The sequence below is a fragment of the Onychostruthus taczanowskii genome, unplaced genomic scaffold (assembly GCF_017590055.1).
Source record: "Onychostruthus taczanowskii isolate IOZ18803 unplaced genomic scaffold, ASM1759005v1 scaffold49, whole genome shotgun sequence".
Classification (NCBI taxonomy): Eukaryota; Metazoa; Chordata; class Aves; order Passeriformes; family Passeridae; genus Onychostruthus; species Onychostruthus taczanowskii.
Genome location: NW_024502458.1, coordinates 4,834,967 through 4,860,570, shown reverse-complemented (window position 1 = coordinate 4,860,570; position 25,604 = coordinate 4,834,967). Strand labels below are relative to the sequence as shown.

At 46.5% G+C, this 25,604-nt stretch overlaps 1 protein-coding gene across 2 annotated transcripts in view; it reads left to right on the top strand.

Moving 5' to 3' along the window:
- LMO1 (LIM domain only 1) overlaps positions 1-4,818 on the top strand; it is a 59,022-nt gene extending 54,204 nt beyond the window's left edge. For both annotated transcript variants that reach the window (XM_041415071.1, XM_041415070.1), the window contains exon 4: positions 4,378-4,818. In XM_041415071.1, the coding sequence (XP_041271005.1) occupies positions 4,378-4,483 (106 nt within the window). In that variant the 3' untranslated portion in view covers positions 4,484-4,818. The remainder of the gene's footprint in view (positions 1-4,377) is intronic.
- Positions 4,819-25,604: the final 20,786 nt, after the last annotated feature.

Below are 25,604 nucleotides of genomic sequence, written 5' to 3'. Positions count from 1 at the left end.
TGGGCCTCCTCTAGCAAACTGACACTATCTCACTTAAATCACATTTCTGACATGTTCAAAACTGGGGGTGGAAAATAAGAAGTATTAAGAGAAGGGGCAGGAAGGAGAAAAATACTCTGGGCCCTTTCCAACACTAGGAACAAATCCATTTAGTTGTTGTGTAATTAATAGGGGATCTTGGTGGTATAATTATGAGTGGGGCTTATTTATTTCTGCTGGGACATCAGGGAGTATAATAAAGGGCCATGCACAGTGTTTTCACTTGAACTACCTGTAGCCAGTTGAGTTTGGGAGGTCTGTGAAAATTGTTCCCAGCACCATGTTGATCATCATAGGCAGAATTGAAGCCCACAGAACAGATGTGATACTTCTGATGCATCTACCTGTCCATCCTTGTCTAAGATAGACCTGGAATTGCTTGCAGTCCTTACTGCTTGCTTAGTCAGGCTGTGATGATTGCCCAGGGTCAAGGGCTGTGCTGGTGTTCCTGTTCTGGACCTGTGGTTGTTTTTCCCAAAGATGAAACTAGAACGCAATGCCTCATCCCATGGGAAAGCATGAGAGAGATGACAAAACTTGTGGGAAGATGGAGAACCCAATTCTGTAAAAGTCAACCTAAAATCCTGACTTAAACATTCCTTGCTCAGTCTAGAAAAGAGTCACAGTGGGATCTTTCACGAAGCAGCCACACACTTGTGTGAATGCAAACCCCTGCCAGCTTCCCCCGAACTTGGGAGATCCTGTCCGATCCTGCTCTCGCACCCTCGCCAGTGGCTCAGCCCTGGACATGACTTTGGTGTCAGCTGGTTGGTGCCAGGGCTCGGCGGAGGCGAATGAGGTGCCTTTCCTCGCTGGCCTGGTGTTATTCCAGGTACAGAAGTCCCATGAAGGCTGTCGCCGGCACGGCGCGGCGGCAGTGCCGGGGCGGCAGTGACATCTAGTGGCTCCTGGCCTTGGGCTCTCTGCGGGATCTTCCAGTTGCCCAGTCTTGTTCTGTGACTCTTGGAGACAGAGCCGATCCCACCTCATCCCCCGAGATGCTCATCCCACCCTGCTACGATCAGTGATCATCATCACTGCTACAGTCCCAGGCGGTTCTGGGATTTGTCTCCAGACTCCGGAGTGTGGTGGGTGCTGCCAGGCTCAGCCCTCTGGATCAGCTCTTTTCAGTCTCCTGGCGATTCCCAGGCAGGAGAGGGTTGCTCCCAAACTCCACACTGAACCTGGGGCTGGAGCATTATAAATGTCCTTTCAGGCTCTGGGCTGCACAGTCAGGAGTGCTGCTTGGCCTTGGAGTCCGCAGGCCGAGTATCTCTCATCAAACCCCTACAACCCCTACTTCACCCTTTTTCTCTCCCAGAAAATCCTAGTGCTGCCTAGTTTTCATTTGGAGTAATTTCTATTAAATTTCACCCTTTATTTCAAAGGCTCCAAAGCACCCCTCTTCCTCCCTTCCCTCTTCAATTGCCAGTGTGATGCCACTCTGTCCTTCAGACAAGCTCCAGGGTGTCACTGCCCAGCAGGAGAGTGCAGGTAATCCCCCTGTTCTGGCAGAGTTGTGCTGTGATGCACAAGGGATTTGCTCAGTTTGTGAGGGGCTGAGTTGTTCTGGAAGATGGGCTATGTGTAGATTCTTGCTTTTGGCTGAGGTCAGAGGGCTGCCAGTTTTTATGACTTACTCTGTGGAGATTTTGGCTTGAAAGGGTAGAATGGAAGTGATCCTGTAAGAGAGTACTGGATGCTGAACTGAGAACAGTGAGATTAAGTAACCCTAAAGTCAAAATTGCAGAGGTGGATGTCAGTTCTGGTTCTGAACTGGGAACCTCGCTGGAAACCCTGTCTTGTTCTTCGGCTCTGAAAAGATTTGATGATGAAGGCCTTTCCTCAGTTGTCTTCCAGCTTGCTTGCCCTTCTATAGCTGGGCTCTGTATAGTATCACAGCAAAATATCTAATATTTTTACCAAGTGTACAGGCTGAACTGAGAACAGTGAGATTAAGTAACCCTAAAGTCAAAATTGCAGAATTCCAGTTCTGGTTCTGAACTGGAACCTCACTGGAAACCCTGTCTTGTTCTTCAGCTCTGAAAAGATTTGATGATGAAGGCCTTTCCTCAGTTGTCTTCCAGATTGCTTGCCCTTTTATAGCTGGGCTCTGTATCACAGCAAAATCTCTACTATTTTTACCAAGTGTACAATGTTTTCATCACTTTCATTCCCTAAAACATCGGTTTTTCATCAAGTCCTGCAATACCACTCATCCTGCCATGCTTTAAACTGTTCTGAAGTTGTCATGGTCATCATAGTGCTGGATAAAAGCTGGTCACTGCTGTGACTGGCTGATAGGTCAGTGTTACAAGGGTTGCAGGAAATCCAGCTTGCCATTATCTGAAGTGTGGGTTTGCTGGGAAGAAAATCACTCTTAAGGAATGGCAAAGTAGGTTCAGCACCTATTTCTTACTGCTGCTGGCTGGAATTTGATTGCCCAGACAGGCTCTGCAACATCTCTGCTCTGAGCATGGGGGCTGGCAGTGTGAAACTGGGCCTCAGGTCACCCTGTTAAATCTTCTGTCTCCAGTTGTGATGCTTCAGCTGAAGAAATCCCAGTTTATTGGTGGGTTTGCAGGACTGGCAGGTAGAAACAGTAGCCTTTTCAGTGAATGAAACCCTTCCCCCAAAACTTCATGTCACATTAGGGTACCCCTGTAGAGCAGTTCAGTTCCCATGTGCTTGTACACACTCCCACACCTTCCAACTCCCAAAACTCCAGCTCTTCCTTTGGCTCCTCTACACCCAAAACCAGGTTTGGCAAGGGACAGCTGTTGATGGTGCTGGTGGCAAGAGTAATTTTTGCATTTCTCTTCCTGGAGATTTATATGGCACTTAAGGTGGGAATAAGTAGTGAAAAGCAAGCAGCTGTGTCTGTTATTTATTGTGAGTAAACCTGCTTCTGGGGAGGGTGGTGTTAAGGAGAGCATGTGCAGTAAAGTTTTTACCATAAGAGCTGTTAGTTGAAATTAGGGATAATCTTTATCTTTTTAACATGCAGAAAAGGTTGAATTTCAGAACTACTAGAGCATGTGCCACAGAGGGAAGAAGATGGAAGGTCTTCAGTGACATCCTATAAAGTGTGAACCAATGCCCAGTTCTCTGTCTACCAACATTAATCAGCTTATTTGCAGGTGTCCAGTTGCAGAAAACTTGTGCCTGTCCTGGGCCTATAAAGAAGCTCTAAAATTATCAGTCCTGTTCTTTTAGCAGAAAATAATCACTTTTGTGCTCTGCCTGAAGCTGCCTGAGTTACAGATGATGAAAGCACTTTAGACAAGGAGTAGGCAGCGCCAAAGCTCTGCCTGGGAGCAGGGAAAATGGCATTTGAGGTCTGTTAATCTTCTGGGGATGGGGTCACCCCCAATGACTTTCCTGTAGATATTTGGCCTTGCCAGAGGCTGGTACCTACCCCTTCCCCTCAGTGCAGAGCTGGCTTGAGGCACAGTGCCTGACCCAGGGTGTCTCTCTGCTTTAGGGACCTGAGGCTGGTTTCAATCTCAGCTCTTGGAGCAGCCTGTGCTCTGGTCTGTCATTGCCCTGCCAGTGTTATGGACAAAAAACAGCCCCTGAATTGGGTGCAGTGAACATTATTTGTTGTCTTAAGAAATAAAGATTAGCTTCTGATTCCTGAGCAAGCAGGCAGGGCGGAAAAAGCTATTGGCTGTCAATTCACACCTCTCCGATCTTATATGTGGAACTTTTTTGACCTTAATGGTCAAATAAAATTGTTAAATATCACAAGCTTCTCTGTCAACTTCAAGACAAACAGAACAATTTACATGGTATATAGAGAGCAGTGCCCTTCGCTCAATGAAGATAAAGGTTAGGAGTCCAGCCACCGAGAAATTTCTATTTATTGTTCAGCACTGTACACAAGGGGGTGAGGGAGGACTTAATAGCCAGTCCTTGCCTGGAAATTAGTGCAAATACTGCTTCACCCGAGGGAGCTGTGGAAATGTGGATACCAGCAAAAACTTCAAATAGGCTCCATGTAATATCGCCCATTTGATTTCCTGGTTGGAGAGCCAACATCCCTTGTCTGCAGGGACAAATCCCTTAACTGCTCGCAACCTCCTCCTGCAGCTGGCACGGGACCCTGCAGGGAGTGGGACCTGCTCCCCAAGCTGCTCCCTGTGGCCTGGAGCCAAGCACAGATGTGCCAGGGAAAGGGACAGCAAAACCCTGGGATGGCAAGGGGAGAAGCACTGGCAGAGCTGGAAATCAAACTCTGCTCACCAGAGTCACCTTTGGACCCAAACTGCCTCATATTCCCCCCGTTCTCACGTCTGTTCGTATTCACACCCACCAATCCTTTTTTTTATCTTCCAGATTCTGCGTGGGGGACAAATTTTTCCTGAAGAACAACATGATCTTGTGTCAGATGGACTATGAGGAAGGGCAGCTGAACGGGAGCTTCGAGTCCCAGGTTCAATAACAGCCCCTGCTTCGCTGGAGCACTGTGGGATGGGCGCTTGGCCGCACGAGCAGCGAGGGCGCCTGTCAGCTTGCCTGCAATATTTTTTTAATTCTTGGTCCAGAGAGGACTATATACATTGTAGTACTTTTCCCCCCCAACACAAAGCAGTTACAATTTTAGATGTACAGTTGTGCCTGCTTAGCTGAGCACTGCATTGCCTGTATGTTTGTGAGTTTTTGGGGTCTGGGGGAGGGCTCTGTACAGTCTGTTTTCTGTATATAAACTGGAACATTTATTTTATGAAAAATGTAATGCAATTTTATTACTGGTGTGAATTAAAAATTATGAATGTTTCCTGGTCATCTTTGCCGTGGTTTCTTCCCCGTGTGGCAAAAGCCTGTATTTCCTGTGCTTTAGCTGAGCAGACTGTTGGAAACGTGTACATAGATCCCTGGAAACGGCATGGATCACAGCAGAGGCAAGTTCTCTCGTAATAACTGGGGGAAATGCTGCTGCAGGGTTGTGGAGACTTCCATCCAACCACCTGCTTCCCTGTATAATGGGGGGAATGAGCTGGGGGCAGGTGGTGGCTGGGAGCCATTGGCATCGCTGGCGGGGCTGCCGTGCCGTGCTGGGCTGCTGGCTGAGAGGCTCCTTGTGGATTCAGACAGAGCATTGCCATGGAATTCCTGCTGGCTGCCTGATCCCGTGTCTCCAGTCTGGGCTGCAAGGAACAGGCTCCCTGCAGCCCTGCCAACAGGTGCCTGGGCATTGATCAGAATATTAATTTCAAGGCTTTGCTAGGCAGTGGGATTTTCCCATGGGGCATCACTTGTCCAGGTCAGAGCTGCTGCGAGAGCTGATGTCAGGGCTGGGACGTGACCGGGCGCTGATGCAGCAGATCCCTGCTCCCAGCCCTTTTGCTTACTCTGTGCCAGGTGCTTTGACCTCCCACGAAATAAAAGCAATCAGATTTGAAGCATCTTCCGGAGAAAAAATTCTGAACTGTGTTCCTGCTGCGATGCTTTGTGCAATGATTTTCAAGGTTATGCAATTCATGTGCAACCCACTGGACTGTATCAAACACATTTCTTTGTATAGTGAGTGTCACTTTAATATAGTGCACCAGTAGCTGTAAAGGATGGCTGCAATTCTATTTATTTTGTCTTCTTGCTTTTTCTTAGATTTACCCCCCTTTCCTTTAATAAATAGACACCGAGTACTTTTTTTCTGATGTGACTTAATTGGTTGCTGGTCCTGGGTCGCTTGTGTGTGTTCTCTGAATTGCAAATGCCAGGTGCAGTGCAGCTTGGTGCTGCTCTGCCTGTTGCATGAAATGCTTTTATGTACACCTGTGCTGAATAATGGCTAAGCAGAAGCAAAACACCACCAGACACTTAGCATGCTTCAAAATATCGCCTGTCATCTAGAGCTACCACAGACATGTGGATTGATTCAGTGATTTTTCTTCACAAACAGATGTTTTGGGTTGGGAGACCCAGTATAAAATGCGTGGCCTCATCCCTTTTTATCCCCGTAAACATGGAATAGCAATTAAAAAGCCACTTAGAGCTGCCTATGGATATGTGGTGTTTAAACTGCTGCTCCATTTTAGTGCTTTTTGGGGTGGGGGGAGGTTGTCTCTTGGGAAACTGTAGAGTTGATGCTGTTTTTGTAGAGGCTGTTGGAGGCAGCCACCCTGGGGCTACGGAAGGAGCAGCTTGTTGCCCAAATGTTTCCATTCCTTGCTTTGAAATGGGCTGCCAGACAGCCCCTGCCCCTGCCTGTGCTCTGGATTGATGGATCCCTGCCTGCTTGCCTGCCAGTGGGATTTGCTGCAATTCAGCACACAGTGGCAGGGCAAGGCTGCTGTCCTGTGGTGAGGAGGGAAGCAGTAAAACCAAACCAAAACCACTCACCAAACAAGCTGGAGAGACTGTTCAGTTTCAGTTCAGATTCTTAGGGTGGGTTTTGGCACCAGTTTAGAAATGCAGTCCTTCAGAGATAGGTACCTTATTACACCATGGGCCATGACTCAGGAGCAGTGGCTTCCCATTGCCTCCCTGCACTTGCCCTTGTTGGCAGCAGTCCCCTGCTGGGGTGCAGGGGCTTCATTTCTGATGGGCAGCCCTCTTGATTTTTCACCATTGCTGTAGATCTGATTCCTGATTCCTAAAGAGGAATTTCATGATGTTGGCTCATGCAAAAGCCCCAGCTGGAGCCTGGGTGGATGGGAGGAAAGCCTGGGGCAGGACACAACTCCTCAGCGCTGAATAGGGTGGGGCAAATGTCCAATTGTCTTGTATTTAAAAAAGAAAAAATACAAGGGAGAAACTGTGCAGCGTCTGTATCCCTCTTTTCTGTGTCTGCACAGCAGACAAGGCCTACCTGCCACAGCCCATGCCCCAAAGAGCATTGGAGGTGGGACACCTTTAAAAATAAAAATCCCAGGAGGACAGTGCAATCATGAATTCTTGTCTGAATGCTGCAAATTTGCTTAATAGAAACAAGGGCTGGAGTGCAGACCTGCTCCTGAATAATCGCTTCCACTCTACGGAGCAGAGCACGGAAACCTTTTGATGGTGTTATAGTCATCACTTGGCATAAATATTCATTCAAGGAATCAGAGCAGAGTAAATGGCATTTTAGCTGCTAATAATTTAGTATTAGCAGATAGCCTTTTTACTGCTAAAGATAACCACTGCTTAATCAGTTTAGTGACCACTGGCATATAGTATGACATTTAAGCCTGTGCCTCAGTGCCCGTGTTGAGGACACAGCTGCTGGTGACCCCTCTGCCCAAGCCTCCATCGTTCCCAAAGTCAGCCCCAGCTGCCAACTGCACTCAACTGCCTTTAACTTCTGCATTATCTGCCATTTGCCTCCTTATCTTAGATCAAAGAGGAATTTTAAGTTCATACTACGGATGTTAAAATCTAGGATCTTCTGTCTCTTTCTCTTTTTGTGGTCGGGGCTAATGGCTGATCACAGCACAGTCTGATTTTGAGATTAAAAAACAAGCCAGTGTTTAAAGGCAATCAAAATCTTAGGCTTCGTCTCCATTCATCTTTAATGCTGGTGTAATTGCTGCACAGATTCTGGCTCTTCCTGCAGACTTAATTTATTTTATTTTTGGAGCATGCCCCTGTCTGTCAGAGGGATGTTATACTTCCCTGAGCAGCATTAGCGCTATTGAGCACTCCGCCACCGGCAATCCAGCTCACCCCATTTCATATCTTGCCAAACAAGTTAATCTAATATTAACAGCGGTTTGTTACCTCGTTGTTAGCTTAATTTACTTTACAAGAAATGCTATATTTGCATTTCATCCCTCTGTCACTGGCTTGTGAACCGCGCTTCCCAAGGCCAAGAAGGGACGGCTCAGTCCCTGGGCACGGCACTGCCACACGGGGAGGGGGCCATCACCCCCACCAGGCATCTTCCCTAATTGGCCAGGGGGGATGTGGGGAGCTCGGAGGAGGATTTCCAAAGCCACAGAGCAGGTCCTGGAAATGCAATATTGGGAGTAGCATAAATGCCGCTGCTGCTCTTCCAGTAATAGAGCTGAGTCGTAGACAGCAGCTTTCCCTGGCGGCAAACATATCCAGGAAATGTCTTTAGTATGGAAATCAGCAGACCTATGGGCACGGGGCAGACGTCTGCAACACCAACAGCTTCCTCAGGCCTTCAGGGAGTGCCCCTGCACACCCCAGGGACTCACCCAGGTCTGTCTGTCCGCCACAGACAGCACGGTGAGGGCCCTGTGCCTCACTTCCAAATCGCGGGGGTGAGGGAGCTGTGAGCAAAGTCCTGCAAGCAATCGTGCAAAAGCCACTTCCCCAAATGATCCAGCAGCCGCATGGAGCAGTGCCAGCTGATGTGCTGGTGGGCAGGGGGATGGAGCTGGGGGTGCCCCACGGGGTGACATCAATGATCCCACACTTGGGGCTGTCCCAGCTAGGTAGGAATGTGGAGTTGTTGGAGGTGGAAATGGCTTTCCAGTGAAAGCTTCTGACTTAATTGTTCACGGGCTCACTCTGTGTCCCACTGATAAACCCTGTCCTTGTTTATGGGGCCCTGACCTCCCACCTCCTCCAGCAGCTGCTGCCTTCCACTGCTTAAAGGAAGGGAATGACCTGGGTGTCTTGCTCTGGTTTTAATAGCAAAATGCTGAAGGATACCAAGGGCAACTCTGGCCAGGCTGAGACATCTGGCAGGGCAGTTTTGTAGTGCTGAAGGTTTTTAGTGAAGGTCTGACAGAAAGCAGGGTTGGAAGGACCAACCCAGAGAAACAGCAGGAAACAGAAAGGTGGAATTAAGTAGGGGATCAGCTGTAGATGAAAGCATCAAATATTGGGTGATTTTTGTGAGCAATTGGAAGGCAAGTGCCCAGAACAAGAGCAGTTTTGCCACAGAAGCATTATGAAGCCCCTCATAAGTGATGTAAACAGTGAAAGTGTAAATATAAGTGCACATCCAGCCTCTACTGCTGACTGGCCACGTGAATCTGAAGCTGCAGGAGCTTCCTGGAAGGAATGTTTGACTGCTAACTTAAATTATTTGAGGAGAGGAAGAAGGTGCTGCCTGCTGTCTGCCTGAAGGGGAGCAGAGGGGCCAGCTGCCTGTTTTAGTCCTTGATAATAACACTGCTGGAAAGAAATGTTGCTAATGCAACCTGGGCTTTTATGGGTGATTTTACTTAGAAAATTACCTTGAGAATAGCTTTATTATTATTGAATAGGATCAGGCATTTTCTTAAAGGTCTTGACATCCCTACAGAAACTAGAAAATTGTGATTTTATTTAATGAAAATATTGTTGTTCAAAACCTATTTCACTCTGGGGCTTACCCTTCAGGCCCATGTGCCTCCCAGCAGTGGAAAAGCCTCAATGGTTTCCTCTGGTCTGCCTCTCCCTCTGCAGCTCACACAGGGATTTTTCACCCCCAGAATGCTTCCCTATGCACTTTGCCATCCATGTCTATCCCAGTGGGGTTACAGATAAGCTTTTTAGTGGTAATAGAGTGGCCATCAGTGCTGCTCAGAAATGCTGCCACCCTCCAAGGACAAACTCTGGTGACAGCCACCCTGGATCGCTCTTCTCTCCTTGGCTTTGGGTCCCATCACGGTGGTGACTCCTCAAGCCATGGCCTCCAGCTGGTGCCTCAAGGGCAGTGGATGTTCAAAACACTGCCCAAGGTGTCCCTGTCCCCATCCTCCAGCAGCAGCTATAGGAAGGGCCCCAGTCTTCAAGAATGGCTTTTCAGAAAGTCTGTTATTTAATTTAAGTAACCCCTTTAACGCCCAGCGCTTGGGTTCAGAAGGAGGGACTTCTGTTTGCAGTTTGGTTTTCTGAGAAGAGCATATCTTTGTCATAATTTAGGGTTTTCTAATGATTATTTCTTAACATTCTTGCTGAGCAGAGCCCAGAGATGCAGTGAAGCATCTTGCCTTGGCAGCACACACAGTGCAGCCACAGCAGCCCTGGGGGGCTGAGGCAATGACCTCTGCCAGAGGAGGAGGAGGAGGAGGAGGAGGAGGAGGAGGAAAGGTGCCCCAAAGTCTCAGCTGGAATGCAAAGGTTCAGGACACAACATCTTCCAGAGCAGGATGCCTTGCCTTTGCACCTCAGAGGAAGCTCTAGGAAATGCCATCCTTTGGCAAGACACAATCATCAACACTGTGGCTCAGTTGTGGCCACAGTGACAGCCCAGGGGCTGCTCCTGGCTGCCCTGAACCAGGTCCCCTCACCCCACTGGGGAGCAGCAGCCTCATAAATTATTCCTCAGTGCAATGGCAATGTTGTAAAACATGAATATTTAGTGCATGCATAATAGTTGCTTATTCATACTTAAATGTCAACTGATGAAAACATATCTAAAAGGCTCCATTGCCGGGGAAGCACAGGCAGCTGGAGGAGATGGTATGCAAAGCCACTCTGGTTTTTGCCACACTGAAACCCAGGGCAACAGTGATGGACCCCTGTACTCTCCAGCTGCAACATATTCCTGCTCCCTGGGTGCCAGACCTGGGGGAGCCAGTGCTGTCACACTCTCAGCACGTCTGTCTCCCACAAAGGGAGGGTTTCACATTTGTGCCAGAGCTGAATTTGGCTAAAACTCTCCCAGTTTGGGGTGTGCACTCTCAGCACGGGTGATGGGGTGGCCAAAACTTTGCAGGATAAGGATGCTGTGGATGCAGGGATGTGGCCAGAGGTGCAGGCAGGCAGTCCCCCCATCCTGCCTGTCTCCTGCCCACTCCCGCTCACTAGCATGAACAGTCCTCACTGGGGAAAGGGGGGAAAAAAATAAAAAGAGAGAGAAATGAATTATCAGTAAAGTAAAGAAACACAAAGTTATGAAGGACAAATTTTTTTTGCTGTCAATACACACAAAGAGACAAAAATTGGAAGCTTTTGAGGAAAAGAAATGCGTCTGAACTTCTGAGAGAGTGAGAAAGTACTGAAAAGCCCTGCCATGCCGAGCTCCTCTGAGGTAACTTCTGTGCTTGGAAAGAATATTTCAGAAGACATTTTATTCTTTAGAAGATGCCAAAAATGCAAGACTTGGCACTTTAACAAAACAGAAAAAGGAAAACACATAATCTTCTTAACTAGTAAGTCTTTGAGCCCAGGATCACATTGTTGCCATATAATAAAAAGGGATGTTATGCAGTAAATTGGGCAGTTAAGAATTCTGTGCATACTCAAAATCGTGACATTTCAAGGACAATAAAGTTGGCTGGCTCGTGGCCATTGGCCATACGAACAGAAAACAAAAAAATGGATTGTCAGCTGGTTATTCATACCGCATTACAAAACAAGCCTCCCAACAGGCAAACACTCTTTATTGCTTGTGTTTTTGCTCCAGAAATATATTTTTTAATTAAAAAAAAAGGAGTTATTGCAGCATTCATCTTACAAATGTTAACCCCTTAAAAGACAATTCTGACATGCTTTGCCGCTGGCTTTTCCACTTTATAAATGTTCTACAGACAAGGAGAAAATCAGAAGGAAAAATTTATTTTTCACATGGCATAAGTGTCTATTTCTTTATGGGGAGAAAAAAAAAAGAATCAAGGCATCTGAGACAGCTTTATATGCTATTAATCACATGGGATGCAATTAATCGTGTGGGATTAATCTGTTTTGATTTTTGGGGTGTCTGACTTGAAATCATCCCTGGGGAGTTGTTTGCCAGAGCAACCACAGAATCGGTGAGCGTGTGCCAGGTGATGTCCCCAGAGTGCTGCCAGGGCTGAGGATGGTCCCTGGGCTGCGGGGTGGGGCTGGTGGCATGGATGCTGGCTCAGGGAAGGGGACCTGCCGTGGGCAGGGCAGCCAGGGCTGAGGAGGGTCCCTGGGCTGCGGGGTGGGGCTGGTGGCACGGATGCTGGCTCAGGGAAGAGGACCTGCCGTGGGCAGGGTGTTGTTTTGGCTGTGGCTGTGTAACTTTAGCATGTGTGTCACTTTACCCTGACCTGCAGGGCTGTCCCGGCTGCCCGAGGGCCATGCTGTTACTGCAGTTGTCACACACTGTGCACAAACAATGATTCCTGCCTGCCCCATGCCTGCATTGCACACGGGCAGTGATGCTGCTCCTCGCGTGCATCCTGCAGGCCCTGCTTCTCCAAGTTCGGCCAGGAATGCTGAGGCACATCCTGCAGGTTTCTGACATGCTGCTGTGTCCTTCCTCTGTCCCTTTCATTGTCCCAGGGGGTTGTGCTGGAGCAGCTGCAGGTGGTTTGCAGGAAGATGATCAGGGCTACACCTTCTGCAGGTGGTGGTGGTGGAAGCTGGTTTGGGTTGAGGTGCTGCAGGTCTCTGCCTGGAACAGATCAGTGGGCGTTTTCTGAGCTTTCTTTGGGCTGGAGAAAGTGCAGGATGTGTCTGCACATCCTGGGCAGGGGAGTGAGCCTTGTGTTGGACAGGTGGTATGTGTTGGTGCTGTGTTTTGGCTCCTTGCTAGGAGCTGTACATAAGGAATGTCAAATCACTGGTTAAGGCACGTCCCCTTGGCAGGAGGACGGGTCTGCCAAGGGAGGGAATGATGCCCTGTTTGGTCACAAAACTCCCACCCCCTCCTGCTGGGTTTTGGGAGAAAGACTGAGTCAGGCTGTCGTGGTGAGAGTTTTTCCCCTCTGTCATCTGAGTAAATCTGTCCTGACCACAACTTAGAGGAGAGGCTTGGTCAAAAAAACTTCTGTTAGTGTTTTTTTTTGGAAAATGCTGGTTGTTTGTTTGGAGAAATGGCACTGGGCTAGATCCTGGACTGATGCAAATAAATTTGCTGCCTGTGAAGGTACTGTATTTCTCTCATCTTCTGAGTCCTGGGACAGCCCCCTGCTCTTCTATAGTAATGTCCACTTTCTGTGCCACTGATTTCCAAACAGTTCCCTTCCTTGCTCCTTCTGCTTCTCCCTCTCCTCCCAAATTGTGGAGAATTGTTTTTGCAGTGTGATTTTCTCAACCTTTCTTTCATGTTTTAATCTACTTTTGTCTCTCCCCTTGCCCTGCCTATATGTGTTGTTTCCCATATTTACCTTGTTTTGATTGCACATTCTGGGGGACAAAGCACAATGCTGCCATTTTGTGGATAATTAAATCCTCCTGGTTGTGGTCCAGCCAGTGGGACAACTCATGCAGGAGGGTATAAACTGCCTGGATTTGCATGCAGAGCCTGTCATCAGCTGTGAATCATTTTGGGATGCTTTTGCATGAGCGAAGCTGTTTAAAAATAAATTGTATTGTATTAGACTAATGGAAGATAATAAATTCAGTTGGTCTTTTAGCTTAGAATTCATCAATGTCTGGAGCTGGAAGGGGGGCAGGAGCTGGAGGACATCGAGCCATCCGGCAATTAATGGCCAGGAGCTCGGCCCTTGCCAGGCTGCAGTGATGCCCAGCAGTGTCACACTGCTCTGGCAGCTTGAGCATAGCACAAGCACTAAACCCCTCTTAAAAAGGCAAAAAACTACCCAAAAAATCCTCCCTCCTTTTAAACATCAATTAACAAAATACCCTTTAATCAAAGCCTGCTCCAAGTGGCACTAGGCAAAGGACTTATTCCAAGATCAAAAACCTTTGAATTATTGAAGCCTTTCAACCCTGATGGCATTTGATGTCCCCATGCTACAGCAGGGAGAGCCTTTTTTTTTTTTTTTTTTTTTTTTGGGGGGGGGTGGGGGATGTAATTTCCCCAAGATCAGAACACGTCAGCTCTGCTCTGATTTTGGTGCTTGAGGCTTGTGCAGGTCCTCACTGGGCAGTTTTGGGGAGAACAGCTCACAGAGTGCCTGCCCTGTGTCTCTGTGCTGCGTCGTGCTGTGTCACAGGGCTCCTGGCACCGTGTCCCTTGCAGGAGGTGCCCTGTAGCCCCATCCTGGCCTGGGGGTACTGCAGGCAATGAAGTTGTGGTTATTTCTGTTATTTCTGGGCACCACCTGCCCCTGTCCCCGTGTCCCTGTGTCCCAGCACAGGCTCTCCTGGGTTCCCTGCCCTGCTGCAGGCAGACTGCGGCACCAGGTGGCTCCGGCGCTGCTCCAGGACAGCATCCCTGTGCTGTGACAGCCCCCTGATGCCAAGCCCTGCCTCTGGCAGAGGGGCCTCTCTCCCACGAAGATCCAGTTGCTTTTCCCCTCTGTGTGGATGATGCCTTCTCATCCCAGTGCTGTTGGGATTTTGGGGTGATTCCGGTGACTTTGCAGAGCAAGGAGGCTCTCACCTCCTGCAAGCACGTGGAGGGAAAGCAGCTTATTAGCAGAGCAAATAACTCACAGTGAATAATTCCTTCAACGAGCACAACTCCTATTCTTGAATATCTGCAAAGGGGCTGTGCTCTTCCTGAAACTGTTGCTATTCAGAATTAATGGAGTTTGGGTTTTTTCCCCTTTTGGTTCAGGGTGTGTGAGTGTGCTCTGTCTTTGCTGGCCAGCTGCAATGGCTCACACCAATTGCCTCTCTGGTACTGCCAGAGTAGCCCAGCACTCTCCCTCTGCACAGCCAGGACAAATTTCCTAGAAATGTCGTAATTCCCTGAAAATATGGCAAAAGCCAAGACTGGTGTGGACAGGATTAACCTAACAAAAAAGGCTCTGTAGGCAAAGCTTGTGCACTGATGGAAGGTGAAGACAAAAGCCCTCTAAGCAGCGCTGCTCATGTTTAAACTCACCTGAGTGTTTGAGAAATTGCCCTCGATGCATTTTTTTCTAGTAATTTTTATTTTCTTATGTTTGACTCAATACAACTGTTAGTTTTCTTTCATGTTTCCAGTGGTGCTCCACTGAGGATGCCAAGAGTACAATTTATGGAAGGAAAAGGTGCAGCAAATAGATGCTTTGGCCTCTATAAAGTACTCCTGCCATTTAAGAAGCCACTTGATGAATGGAACCTTTGGTTGATGTCATTTGCTGGCTTTGTGAGCAGCTTCTCCTAAAGTCTTGCTTTGAGGAAAAGCATATTATTTTAAAATAACTGTGTGTATGATCTGGACTCTGCTGTTACAAGTGTTGAGGCTCAGGGTCCTGGAAACTCAACTTATGGCTGACAACAGGATCAAGCAGCACTGTGGTAGCTATCCTCCATCAGCTGCCCCCAAAAACTTCATTTACAGCAGGAGATAAAGGCTGTGAGGAAGTTGCAGGTGCAAACACACCTTGCTTTGAACCTTTGTTGTCTTTCCTTGCACACAGACCACTGGCAGGGCCCATCTGGCCAAAGTTAACCCTGCCCATCCATGTCCCAGATCAGGGTCCCAAGGGGATAACTTGGCAGGGGCTTTTTCAGCAGCAAGGTGTGATGGGCAGCACCTGCTTGGCTCTGGGGTTATGGCTGGCTACCCCACCAAAATAAAATAAACTCAGGTTTTATCCCATTAGCAAAAGCTCAAACCAGTGCCCCTTCCCCATGGCTGGAGACGGTCTGACACAGGAGGAGGCTCCAGGGCTGCCTGCCTGCCTGCTGCATTTGTGAGAGGTGGAATTTGGGATTAGGAGTCCTACAGCGCTCTGCTCCAGCTCCTCTCACATTGTTGGCCCTGCCCTGAGTTTTTCAGGGATCTCTTGCAGAGCACACCACTGCTGTGGTGCAGACCACCTCCAGTGCCACAGGAGCATTCCCAGTGTGTGTGTGGGGGGCACAGGAGCCACACCTGGGGCTGTGCAGCAGGTAAACCTGTACCTGCAGTGCGATGGCTGCCCTGGTAAATTACACTGCTCAGGAGTTCACTAGATCAACTTTCTAGTCAGCCCAGGTCGTCTTTTTTTTATTATCCAATTAACTGCACATGTTAATAAGAAATTTTCTTTTTATATAAAACCGAGCAATTTTTTTTTCTCTGCCTGGAGTAACATAAATTGACCTTTTCATATATAGCTTCAGTGTCCTGGGACTGATTTGTGGATATATATTGCTGCTTAGAAAGGCTGTAATTTACAAGTGATTGTTTGGAGGGCTTCAAATTACCACCACTCATATATATGAATATATAAACAAAAATTGAAGCTTCTTGGGACATTCTACATAAACAATTTTCTTGGTAAGAAGAAGGATTCTCAATAAAAATAATAATAATAATAATAAAGCCCAGGGTTTTTTTAGATCTATGCCACAAATAAAGTAGGTGTAGATTACTTCAGTCCTTCATTTATATTTCAGCATTTCTGGATCATTTCCTCTAACTTTTTTTTTTTTTTCATCATATTTAAATGAAATCCTCCTATATTCCATTCCTGATGGGTTTGGGGTGTGCAGGTAGCAGAAACCCTGCTGCCCAGCCCTGCCTGCCTGTGCTGTCTCTGAGAAGAATGGGGATGGGAAGGATTAGCTCCAGCTCCCTTAATGAAATATCACTTCAGCTTCTAAGTCTCTCTCACAGAAAAGTACATGCATGCACAAAGAGAAATACTTTGGGAAGCCGCTCATGTTTTTTATGGCCCTGCTGCTGGGAGCTGCTGACAGTGTTTGCTCTCAGCAGAGAGCTGTTAAAGCCAGATACCCTAAAGTCCCTGTTTTACTTTGGAAGGTATTTCTATAAGGTTTTTTTTGGCTTTCCTGGTCCATGATAGAAAAAAATACCAAGCAAAAACCAGGGTCAGCAGGAGCAGCCAAGGGCACAGTTGCAAGAGGAGTCCTGCAGCAGCACCACTGAGCACCCAGGGCTGTGCATCTGCCCACAACATTTGTCCAGCCTCCGGTGTCTGTGCTTTGGGGGCAGCTGTAAGGAGGTGTCATATTGTAAGGCAAGGGGGCCTTTCAAGCCATTAATTTGTCAAGTTGCTCTTCTATTTTGGTTTTTTTAGCTCCTGTGAACTTTCAGGCATTTACAACACATGTTCCATAGTTCTGTGATTTTTTTTCTCAAAGTTATAAACAGGTTGAGGGAAGTTTAGATGACTTTATGTGACATGAAAGTAGATCATTTAGTGGTAGTTAATGATCCTTGCCCATCAGAAACCAAAGAGTTTTTAGTCCCTTTATTAAAGGAAGCAACACAATCTGCCTTCAGCTGCCAGCGTGCGTTTCCAATGAAATCTAAGGGTTTTAAAATGAGCACAACATGAGCAGAGGAAAAAGGATCTTGAAGCAACAAGAACATGCTTTTAATCGAGATTAGTTGGTCCATATTCTATTAGCAAATCCCATCCCACGGACACTGTTCCTACACAGGCAGGCAGGATTTATCAGCCCCGGTGCTCCCTTGTGCTGCTGCTCTCCCAGGGAGCCGCGAGGAGGGAGGCGGGACAGGCTGCTGTATATCACCCATCTCCTGCTCACCAAATGATGATTCAGATTCACACTGAGATCTATAAAAGTCAGTGGTTTATTGCTGTCTTGTATTTCTGTATTAACCACCTCATTATCATCCCAAATGGAGTATAAATCTGAGGGTATCCAGTTGCTCCAGCCCGTGTGCTTGCGCTCCCCCGTCTCCTGCCATATAAATCTCGGCTCCGGGTAACGGGAGGCACCCAGCTCCAGAGCAGGCAGGGTTTATAAAGGAGCACCTTCCTCTCCTTGGGGCAGGCTGGGCAGTGCTCCAGTTCTCCTGACTTCTCTGCTGCTCTGGGGGAGCAGTGGCACTGATGCTTCCCAGGAATGCTGCAGACACCAAGGCCACACATCCCACCCCACATTCAGGAGATGTGCTGGTCCCTTGGAGAGATGCCTGTCTTTGGGGCTTTTTGTGTGTAGGGTGCTGGCTTGCTTCAGCCACAGGATGGCTGCTATGAAGCCAGCTGCCACATGGGAACCACTGGGGAGAAACCACAAATGGCTGGAAACCATTTGGGGAGAGCCTCAGGCACCCTGACCTCGGCAGCACGCCTGCTTTGGGCACTCGGTGTCTTGGTCTTGTGTTAGACAAAGCCCCAAACAAACAAGGAGGCTGCACCAAGCTGGGTCAAGTCATGCCACAAGCAGCCATGGCTAGGATCAGGATGGATTTTGAGGTGTGTGGGGAATTCACTGCTCTGGAAAGCCCTGAGGGCTGCCAGTGAAGCCCCTCCAATGCACTGAAATGAGATTTGATGCCATGTCCACAGCTCACTGCGTGTCAGAGTCAGGAATAATTGCAGGATTTGTCACATGAGCTTTTGATCAGGATCTCTCATCCCTGAGAACAGGTGCTGTTAGCAGGAGACAATTTTCCCTATAGTTCAAGGCTAAACATGTGTGCTTCTAACTGTTGATGAAGAATGCTATTCTTACCAATGAAGTGCAACGTTCCTAAAATAAGCTGAGGGGGAAAAAAGTCCAACCTGTGGACCAAGATGTCCCAAAGGCAGCAGCTCTGTCCCCCTCAGCAGGGACACATGCTGCTTTTCTCAGAGAGCTTTTCTTTTTTGTGGTGAGAGGAAACCAAATGAACCATGGGGAAGGCAAAATAACTTTATAATTATTTCCTGTTTCTGCATAATACAAAGCACTTTTGGAGCAGGTGCCTCCTAAAATCTGTTCATCACTACCAGCTATTTTTGCTACTAGTTCCCATCCAAAGCAAAGTGATGAGTTTCCCAGAATCTGATAAATTATACCCCTCCCTTTCAAATTATTCTCCTTCAATCTTCCACTACCACATCTGGTCTTGACACATGGGCTGGAGAGGACAGCAAGCTTTTAAATCTCATTTAGTGCTTGTACCCAAGAGTTGCAGAGTTTTCTGGGTTTCTCAGAGGTCGTGCTTATTTCTCCCACTCTGCATGAATGCTTTTTAAAATTATTATTATTATCACAATGCTGCTGATTCTGAGCTGATTCAGGCACCCAGATCATATATATTCTAGAGGAAATCTTTGGAGGAGGGAAAAAATATCAGGGACAGATACATTAGGGACACAATGAAGAGCCTGTTTGATGTTATGTTCAATGCTGAGACTGCCATGAGGACATGTGGCTCTTCTTCTCTTCCTACTCCTTGTCCATGAGCTGCTGAACTCCCCTCATCACCTCCCCTCTGGCATAAGGTTCCCCCCCTTTGCTCTTTATAGTTGGCCACTGAAATATCATGCAGATGCACAGGGTGGTTTGTTCTGTGCCTCTGATTTCCCTCTTTTGGGTCTCTTCTCCCAGCAGAAAGAACCCGTTCCCATTTGGCAGGTCCTGGGCTGTCGGCTCCAGGCAGGTTTTCCCCCATTAACCTCTGAAGATACATTGGTAAAATGTCAGTGTCACACACTCCATCATGCAGTGAGAACTATTAAGTGCACATTGTTATTCCTAGATTCAGACCTCCACTGCCTCTTTGCCTCCCTGGGAGCCTCATGTAAAGATCAAATGCCATGTTATGGATGATGGGTAGAGTGAGCAATCTGCCTTCCCCTCCTGCTCCTTTTTTTCACATTTATTTCCCTCCACTCTAATTGATCTTTCCCACACTGCACCAAGCAAAAACAACTGGGGCTGGCAGCACAGTCTTGTGGTGTTTTTGGGATGTGGTGGGAGAAGCAGCTGCCAGCTGCTGCGGAAGGACAAGATAATCCTGGTTTTGAGACTCCTGAAGATGGCCAACATGCAAAACTTCTACACTGTCCTTCTGCAGAACACAACATTTAATTGGGAAATTTTTTTCTACAGAAAACTGTATCTTCTGCACCACTGCATTGCCTTTCCAGAATGCCTTTAGAAATCTGACATGACACTCATCTCAGGAAGCCTGCAGACTCTCCAGTGAGGAATCTAAGTCAGCAGCAACAGGAGCATGGACTCAAGCACTTCCTTGTATGCACGCTCCTCTTGCACCCAGGTGTTAAGAGACAGGTTCCCTAGAAAAAATGCAGAGTAGTGCAGCCTCCCTGGTGATGGGATCAGCTGGCTGCTGGCCCCTGATCAAAACTTGGAGGCACTGGTTTGCTCAATGGGGAGAAAATCATGCTTATGGGTACAGTCTTCTCTTTTAAGCCCTGGTCCAGTTGCTCTAACATAATTTTGGGCTCCTGAGGCAGATCAGCACCAGGAGAGGGTGAGAAGAAAGGAATTTAGTCATAAAGGAAGATATTTCCCCAAACCTTCATTCATTTTTTTGTGTGTGCATTTGCTGGAGTGTCCCCACAGGCACACTCAGCATGGCTCTGGTCACTGCAGACTCCTCCAGGCAAAGACAATTTACCCTGACTTTGGAGCTGCCACGAATGAAAGGCACTTAACAAATGCTTCTGAAAGAAGAAAACCTCTGTACTCCTCGTCATTCACTTTCAGATTGATAAGTTAAATACTGTACTCCAGCATAAACATTTCTCAGGGACAAAGTATAAACATTTCTAGTGGAGTGCACTTAATACAATTTTGTTTGCCAAGTGGCGCTGCCTCCTCCCAGGCTGCGTCTATGAGAGGGTTTTATTTAAATGGAGATATAAATTAATTGCACTCAGCACAGCCTCTCATCCCAGCTCTCTCCTGCATCCATACCCTTGGACTCTGTGAAGGCAAGGGCAGGTGGAAGCTGTGGCAGCTGAAATGCTGGCAGGACACCACTGCAGCCCTTCCCCTGCCTGCTGCCTTCCTGGTCTCCCTTGACTGTTTTTTTTTTTTCCATTGCAAGACATATGACTGGATTTGCTTTAGTTAGATGGATGCAGATGCAATTCCAGGAAAGATCTCCTTCCTAAGGCAGGGGTTAATGCAATGTTTTGTGACCTGCCTCTACAGTGATGGGTGACATAAACTCCCAGACAGCTGGATTAGATTAATATATGTCAGATATTTTAAGGTTTCATTCAGGAGAAAGCCTAATTTTAGACTTTGATTGCATGACCGTCATGGTAATAGCATGGATAATTTCCTTTCAAAATCGGTAAAATTTAAGTTTTGATGATATCTTAAACTGGGCCCAGTTATTAACAAACCTGAGCTTTCTGACATCTGTCTGTCCCTTCTCTACCTGAATTCCTGTTTAGGTACAAATTATACAGAGACTTGACTTTCCTCCATTCCCTACTCATCATGCATTTTGTTCACCCCTGAAATACTTTAGAGCAAAGTAAGGAAAAGTGCCACCCTTGTGAATGGAGATCAATTTTACCGTAAAGACCAAAATTTCCATGTTTTGCAAAGGAAAAGCACAGTGGGTACCAGAGCCAGGTGTTTTGGTGCTGTGGAGTCTCCCTGCCCCTGCCACCTTCAGAGGAAGGTGGGCAGTCACATACTCATAGGATCATAGAACAAGGGACCCCAAGGATCATCTGGTCCAGTCTTTCTTGGCAAAAGCATGACTTGAAAAAAAAGGCCTAGCTGAATCTTAGAAGTGTCTGAGAATATACCATTTCCCTGTGGAGATTATTCCAAAGGCTGATTGTGCTCATTTTGAAAATATTTCCTCTTGTGTCTATCTGGAATATCCCCAGGACTAACTCGTAGCCATTACCCCCTTGTCTTTTCCCATGTGAAAAAGGGAGTTTTGATCTTTGCAGTCAGGAGCTTATGAACTGTTTTGGGGGTTGTTTCCTCTTCTGTGAGGTGTCAGAACAGCTACATGGAGCATTTTGCCTGAGAAGTTCCTTCCACAGCAATCTGACCCGCTCATCACGAAAGCCAAGGGGAGGCTTGGGGCAGGGGGTGAAGGCTGGGGATGGAAACTTCAGCTCAAGTGCTAGGAAGTCCCATGGATCCCAACCTGCTTGAGGTTCCTCCAAAGCTCTTCCCAGCTCCTCCCTGCCAGGAGTTGCAATCTGTCAAGTCCGCAGAAACAAACTTGTTCTCATAAAACAGCAGCAATTTTATGGTGCGAGAGGAGAAATGTACAGCCAGCGTCTTGGTGCTCATCAGAAAAACAGCAGCTACCTTTTGTACAGCTCTTGGGTTTTTTGCTTTTTTTTTTTTTAAGATTAAAAACCTCCCAAGGAAGGCTTACAAAGTTTATGGCAGAGGTATACAAGAAGCGAATTAAAATTCCATAAATATATTTGCTGGCTAAAATTTATATATCCTGTATTCCTCGGGTATCTAATTAGATCCAAGAAGAAAATAGCCCTGCAAAGGATAGGCATTTTGTTCAAATAATTTTTAAAAATTGAGCTAAATAATGGCCATTTTATACTGCACACAATATAATTGTTCTTCTTGTATTGGGGAGCAGCTATAAATTATCTGGTGTCCCATTCAGCCTCGTTGCCAGGCCGAGTACCAAACAATTGTGAATATAGTTACTGGGCACGTAAATTCACGGTTTTCTGACAACTACACCGTTATTGCTGCTGCTAACTAACATTCTGCATAAAAAATGCAATCCCTGGGAAAGAAGGAGCATTTATCTAAGTGCTGACATTGAAACATTCTGAATAACTCCTTGAATCATTTGTACTATTATGGGGAGAAAATGTAATTATTGTAATCAGCCTTGAGTCTGAGGCCATGTTGTTTTTAAAAAAAAAAAAAAAAAAAAAAAAAAACAAAAAAAAAAAGAAGGGAGAGGGGAGGGGGAAACCAGATCTGAACAACGAAAATGAACCTTGATAATGGAGCAGCCTTGAATTCCACTTCATTTATCACACTAATGGATGTCAAGATGACCTCAATCAAACATTTTGTTTTCCAGTTTTAAGCAATAGAAAATGTTGGGTTTTTTTTCCTCTGGGAACAAAAAAAAAAAGGAAAGTTATTTAAATTGTTCCTAGTAATTACATTAGAGTAGAAGGTCAAAGTCAATACGAAATAGTATCAACCAACCTTTTGATGAGTCTTGTCCAGGCTCTTTGCTGGCACAGTTCATGCATCTCCATAAGCCTAGTGCAAGCTTTATGTTTCTCTTTCCCTATTCCTTGTGTTTTTATGCTTAAATAGAAATCCCATTTTGTGGTGTTTTTATTTGGAGCCCCAGTAGTATTTCATCTAACATTTTAAAGTAAATGATCATGTGGTTTAAACACCACCTCCCTGACTAGCATACTTCAGGATTGGGTATAGCTGTGAAAAAGGCAGAGAAATCTGAATAAAAACAAGTTTAGGTCAACAGCACTTCATGAAAATGCCGTGATTCACCCAGGCCAGAGGGAAGCTTGATGAGGTTCAACAGGGTCCTGGCCTGGGGGGGAATGACCCCAAGTACCATCATGGTGACCTGCTGGAGAGCAGCTCTAAAGAGAAGGACCTGGGAGTCTGGGGTGGTGAGCTGTCCCTGAGCCAGCAGTGTGTCCTCATTGCCAGGAGGGCCAATGGGAAGAGTTAGCCAGCAGGTTGAGAGAGCTAATCCTGCCCTTCCAGTCAGCCCCACTGAGGCCACTGGAGTGCTGTGTCCTCTGGTGGGCTCCTCTCTACAAGAGAGACAAGGAGCCACTGGAGAGGGGCCAGCAGAGGCCACAAAGATGATGAGAGGTCTGGAGCATCTTTTGAGTGAGGAGACCGTGGGACTGTTTAGTTAGGAGGAGAGAATGCTGAGAGGGGATCTTTAAAGTGCATGAAATATCTCAAAGGCAGGCTAAGAGCACGGTGCCAGACACTTTCCAGTGGTGCCCTGGTATAGGATGAGGAGCAACGGCCATAAATGAAACAAAAGAAGTTCCACCTCAACGTGAGGAAAAACTTCTTTGCACTGAGGGTGTCAGAGCACTGGCAGAGCTCTGGAAGGGCTGCCCAGGGAGATCACAGAGCCTCCATCTCTGGACACATTCATACCCACCTGAATGTGATCCTGTGTCACCTGCTGGAGGTGACCCTGCCTTGGCAAGGGGGGGTTGGACTGGATGATCTCCAGGGGTCTCTTCCAACCCTAACAGTTCTGTGATTCTGTGATTTGATATTTCAGTTCAGTTATCTCAGCAATGGACAAGAGCACCCCAGCACCTGCACTTCTCCCCGTGACTGCATGAGCTGTGGGCTAGATCCAAATTTAGGCAGGGCCCAGAGCTGCCTCTGCTGGCTTGTTGTCTTCTGGGTCATACAACTTAGTTCTGGACATTGAGTGAAAGTGTCAATTCCCCCTCAGAAACAACAAGCTGGGTTTTACGCTGCTGTGCAAGTATAGTCCATAATCTGCACTGGTGTCACCTGCAGCTGTCAGGATACTGGGTGTATTTCCACTCATTTAATCTGGCAGCATTTCTGTGGATCCAAAAAAGTGTCTTGAGTTATCAAGGACTTGTTTCACAGGTTTCTAAACATGACTGTGAGCTGTAGAAACATTCATTGCTTAAAAGCTATGAATCAATTATTTCATTGAACACTGGCAGTTTTATTTAAAAGAAAGAAAAATAACTGAAAAGTCATCAGTCTGAGAAATAAACCAAGGAGGAACTATCTGTAAGCTCTCATCCTTACATCACCCTGTTGCTGTGGCAGGTATAAACTTGTCTCTCTTGTATTGTCTTCTGTCCATGGGGCATGAGGCAAATGTAGTTTAATTTCTGTAAGTGCCTGAGAGTCTTTCACATGTCCCATCAGGGTGTCACTTCTTAGTTTTAAACTATAACGTATTGTTGTCTTGATGGCCTTACACAATGGCCATGGAAGGTCCTAAAAGAAGACACTGTTAGAAGATCCAGGTCTAGGTTCTGATCCACATTTGCTACAGCAGATTATGCAAATCCTGTGTTTGGACATCAGAAGTAGCCCAAAGTCCAGGCATGTGGACTGAAGAGATCTGTACGCCCTCTTGCACCATATAAATTGAGTTCTCTATTCTGTAATGCAAGATTATTCCTGTCTTTTCTACTTTTAACAGGATAATGCTGTTCTCTGTTGACATTTTCTACTACAGCTTGTAACATTATAAGAATATCTGGATTTTTAATGCTGAAACTTTAAAAAGTGTCTTTGAACAGCAAAAATACCATGGGTTTATTTAAAAGACATCTTTCTCCTTTAGAAAAAGATATGAGGCAGTAAATTATTTGTAAGAAATTTGCAACAACCCCCTACCCCGACAAACAGCTTAATGTGACAGATCACTGTGGGCTCCTGCTCACTTCCACGTGAAGCTCTTGGAGCAGTCTGTGCCAAATAAACTTCTTTGAAACGGTCAGAAATCATCCATATGGTAAAACATCACCTCTCCTCTCTTCACCAATAATTCAGTATTTAGGAAAATACTGTGCAAAAAATGTGGAACCATGTGGTCCATGGAAGGGGCCCTCCTGTAGGAAGGGCAGAGCCAGGCTGGCCCAAGTCCCCTGCCCTCCCCAGCTGGGCAGAAAGTATCTGCATGGCAGAAAAGAGCAGGAACAAACAGGTAAGAGCTGAGGAAAGATGTTTAATGCCTAAAAGGATGTGTATGAAAGGCAGGGCACAGACCTCAGTGTCTTCCTTGGGAATAACAGTGCACTGTGTGGTAACCTCAGGCTAAAAGACAGACCAGTGAATCATAATAGAAAAAAAAAAAAAAAAAAGTGTGGACATTTTTAAGTTAAGCTTTTAAGAATAAATAAATCTGTAGAACGTAACATAAATCAGCTGTGTCTTTCCCCCTCCCTCCCTCCCCCACCCCCAAACACTCGCTAAAGCGATTGGAAACATTTGGGTCTCAAAAAAAAAGGAAAGCTATAAGTGCTTTTTCTTTCTTTTTTTTGCCAAATCATGCAGAAGATGCTGGCAGCTGCAAAGATTCAATTATACACAATGCAAAAAATAATTTAAAAAAATAATGGCACTTGAAAAAAAATCGCCTCTCCAGAAATTGCGTGGAACAATAAATCTGTTAATTAGCTAATTAATATTCA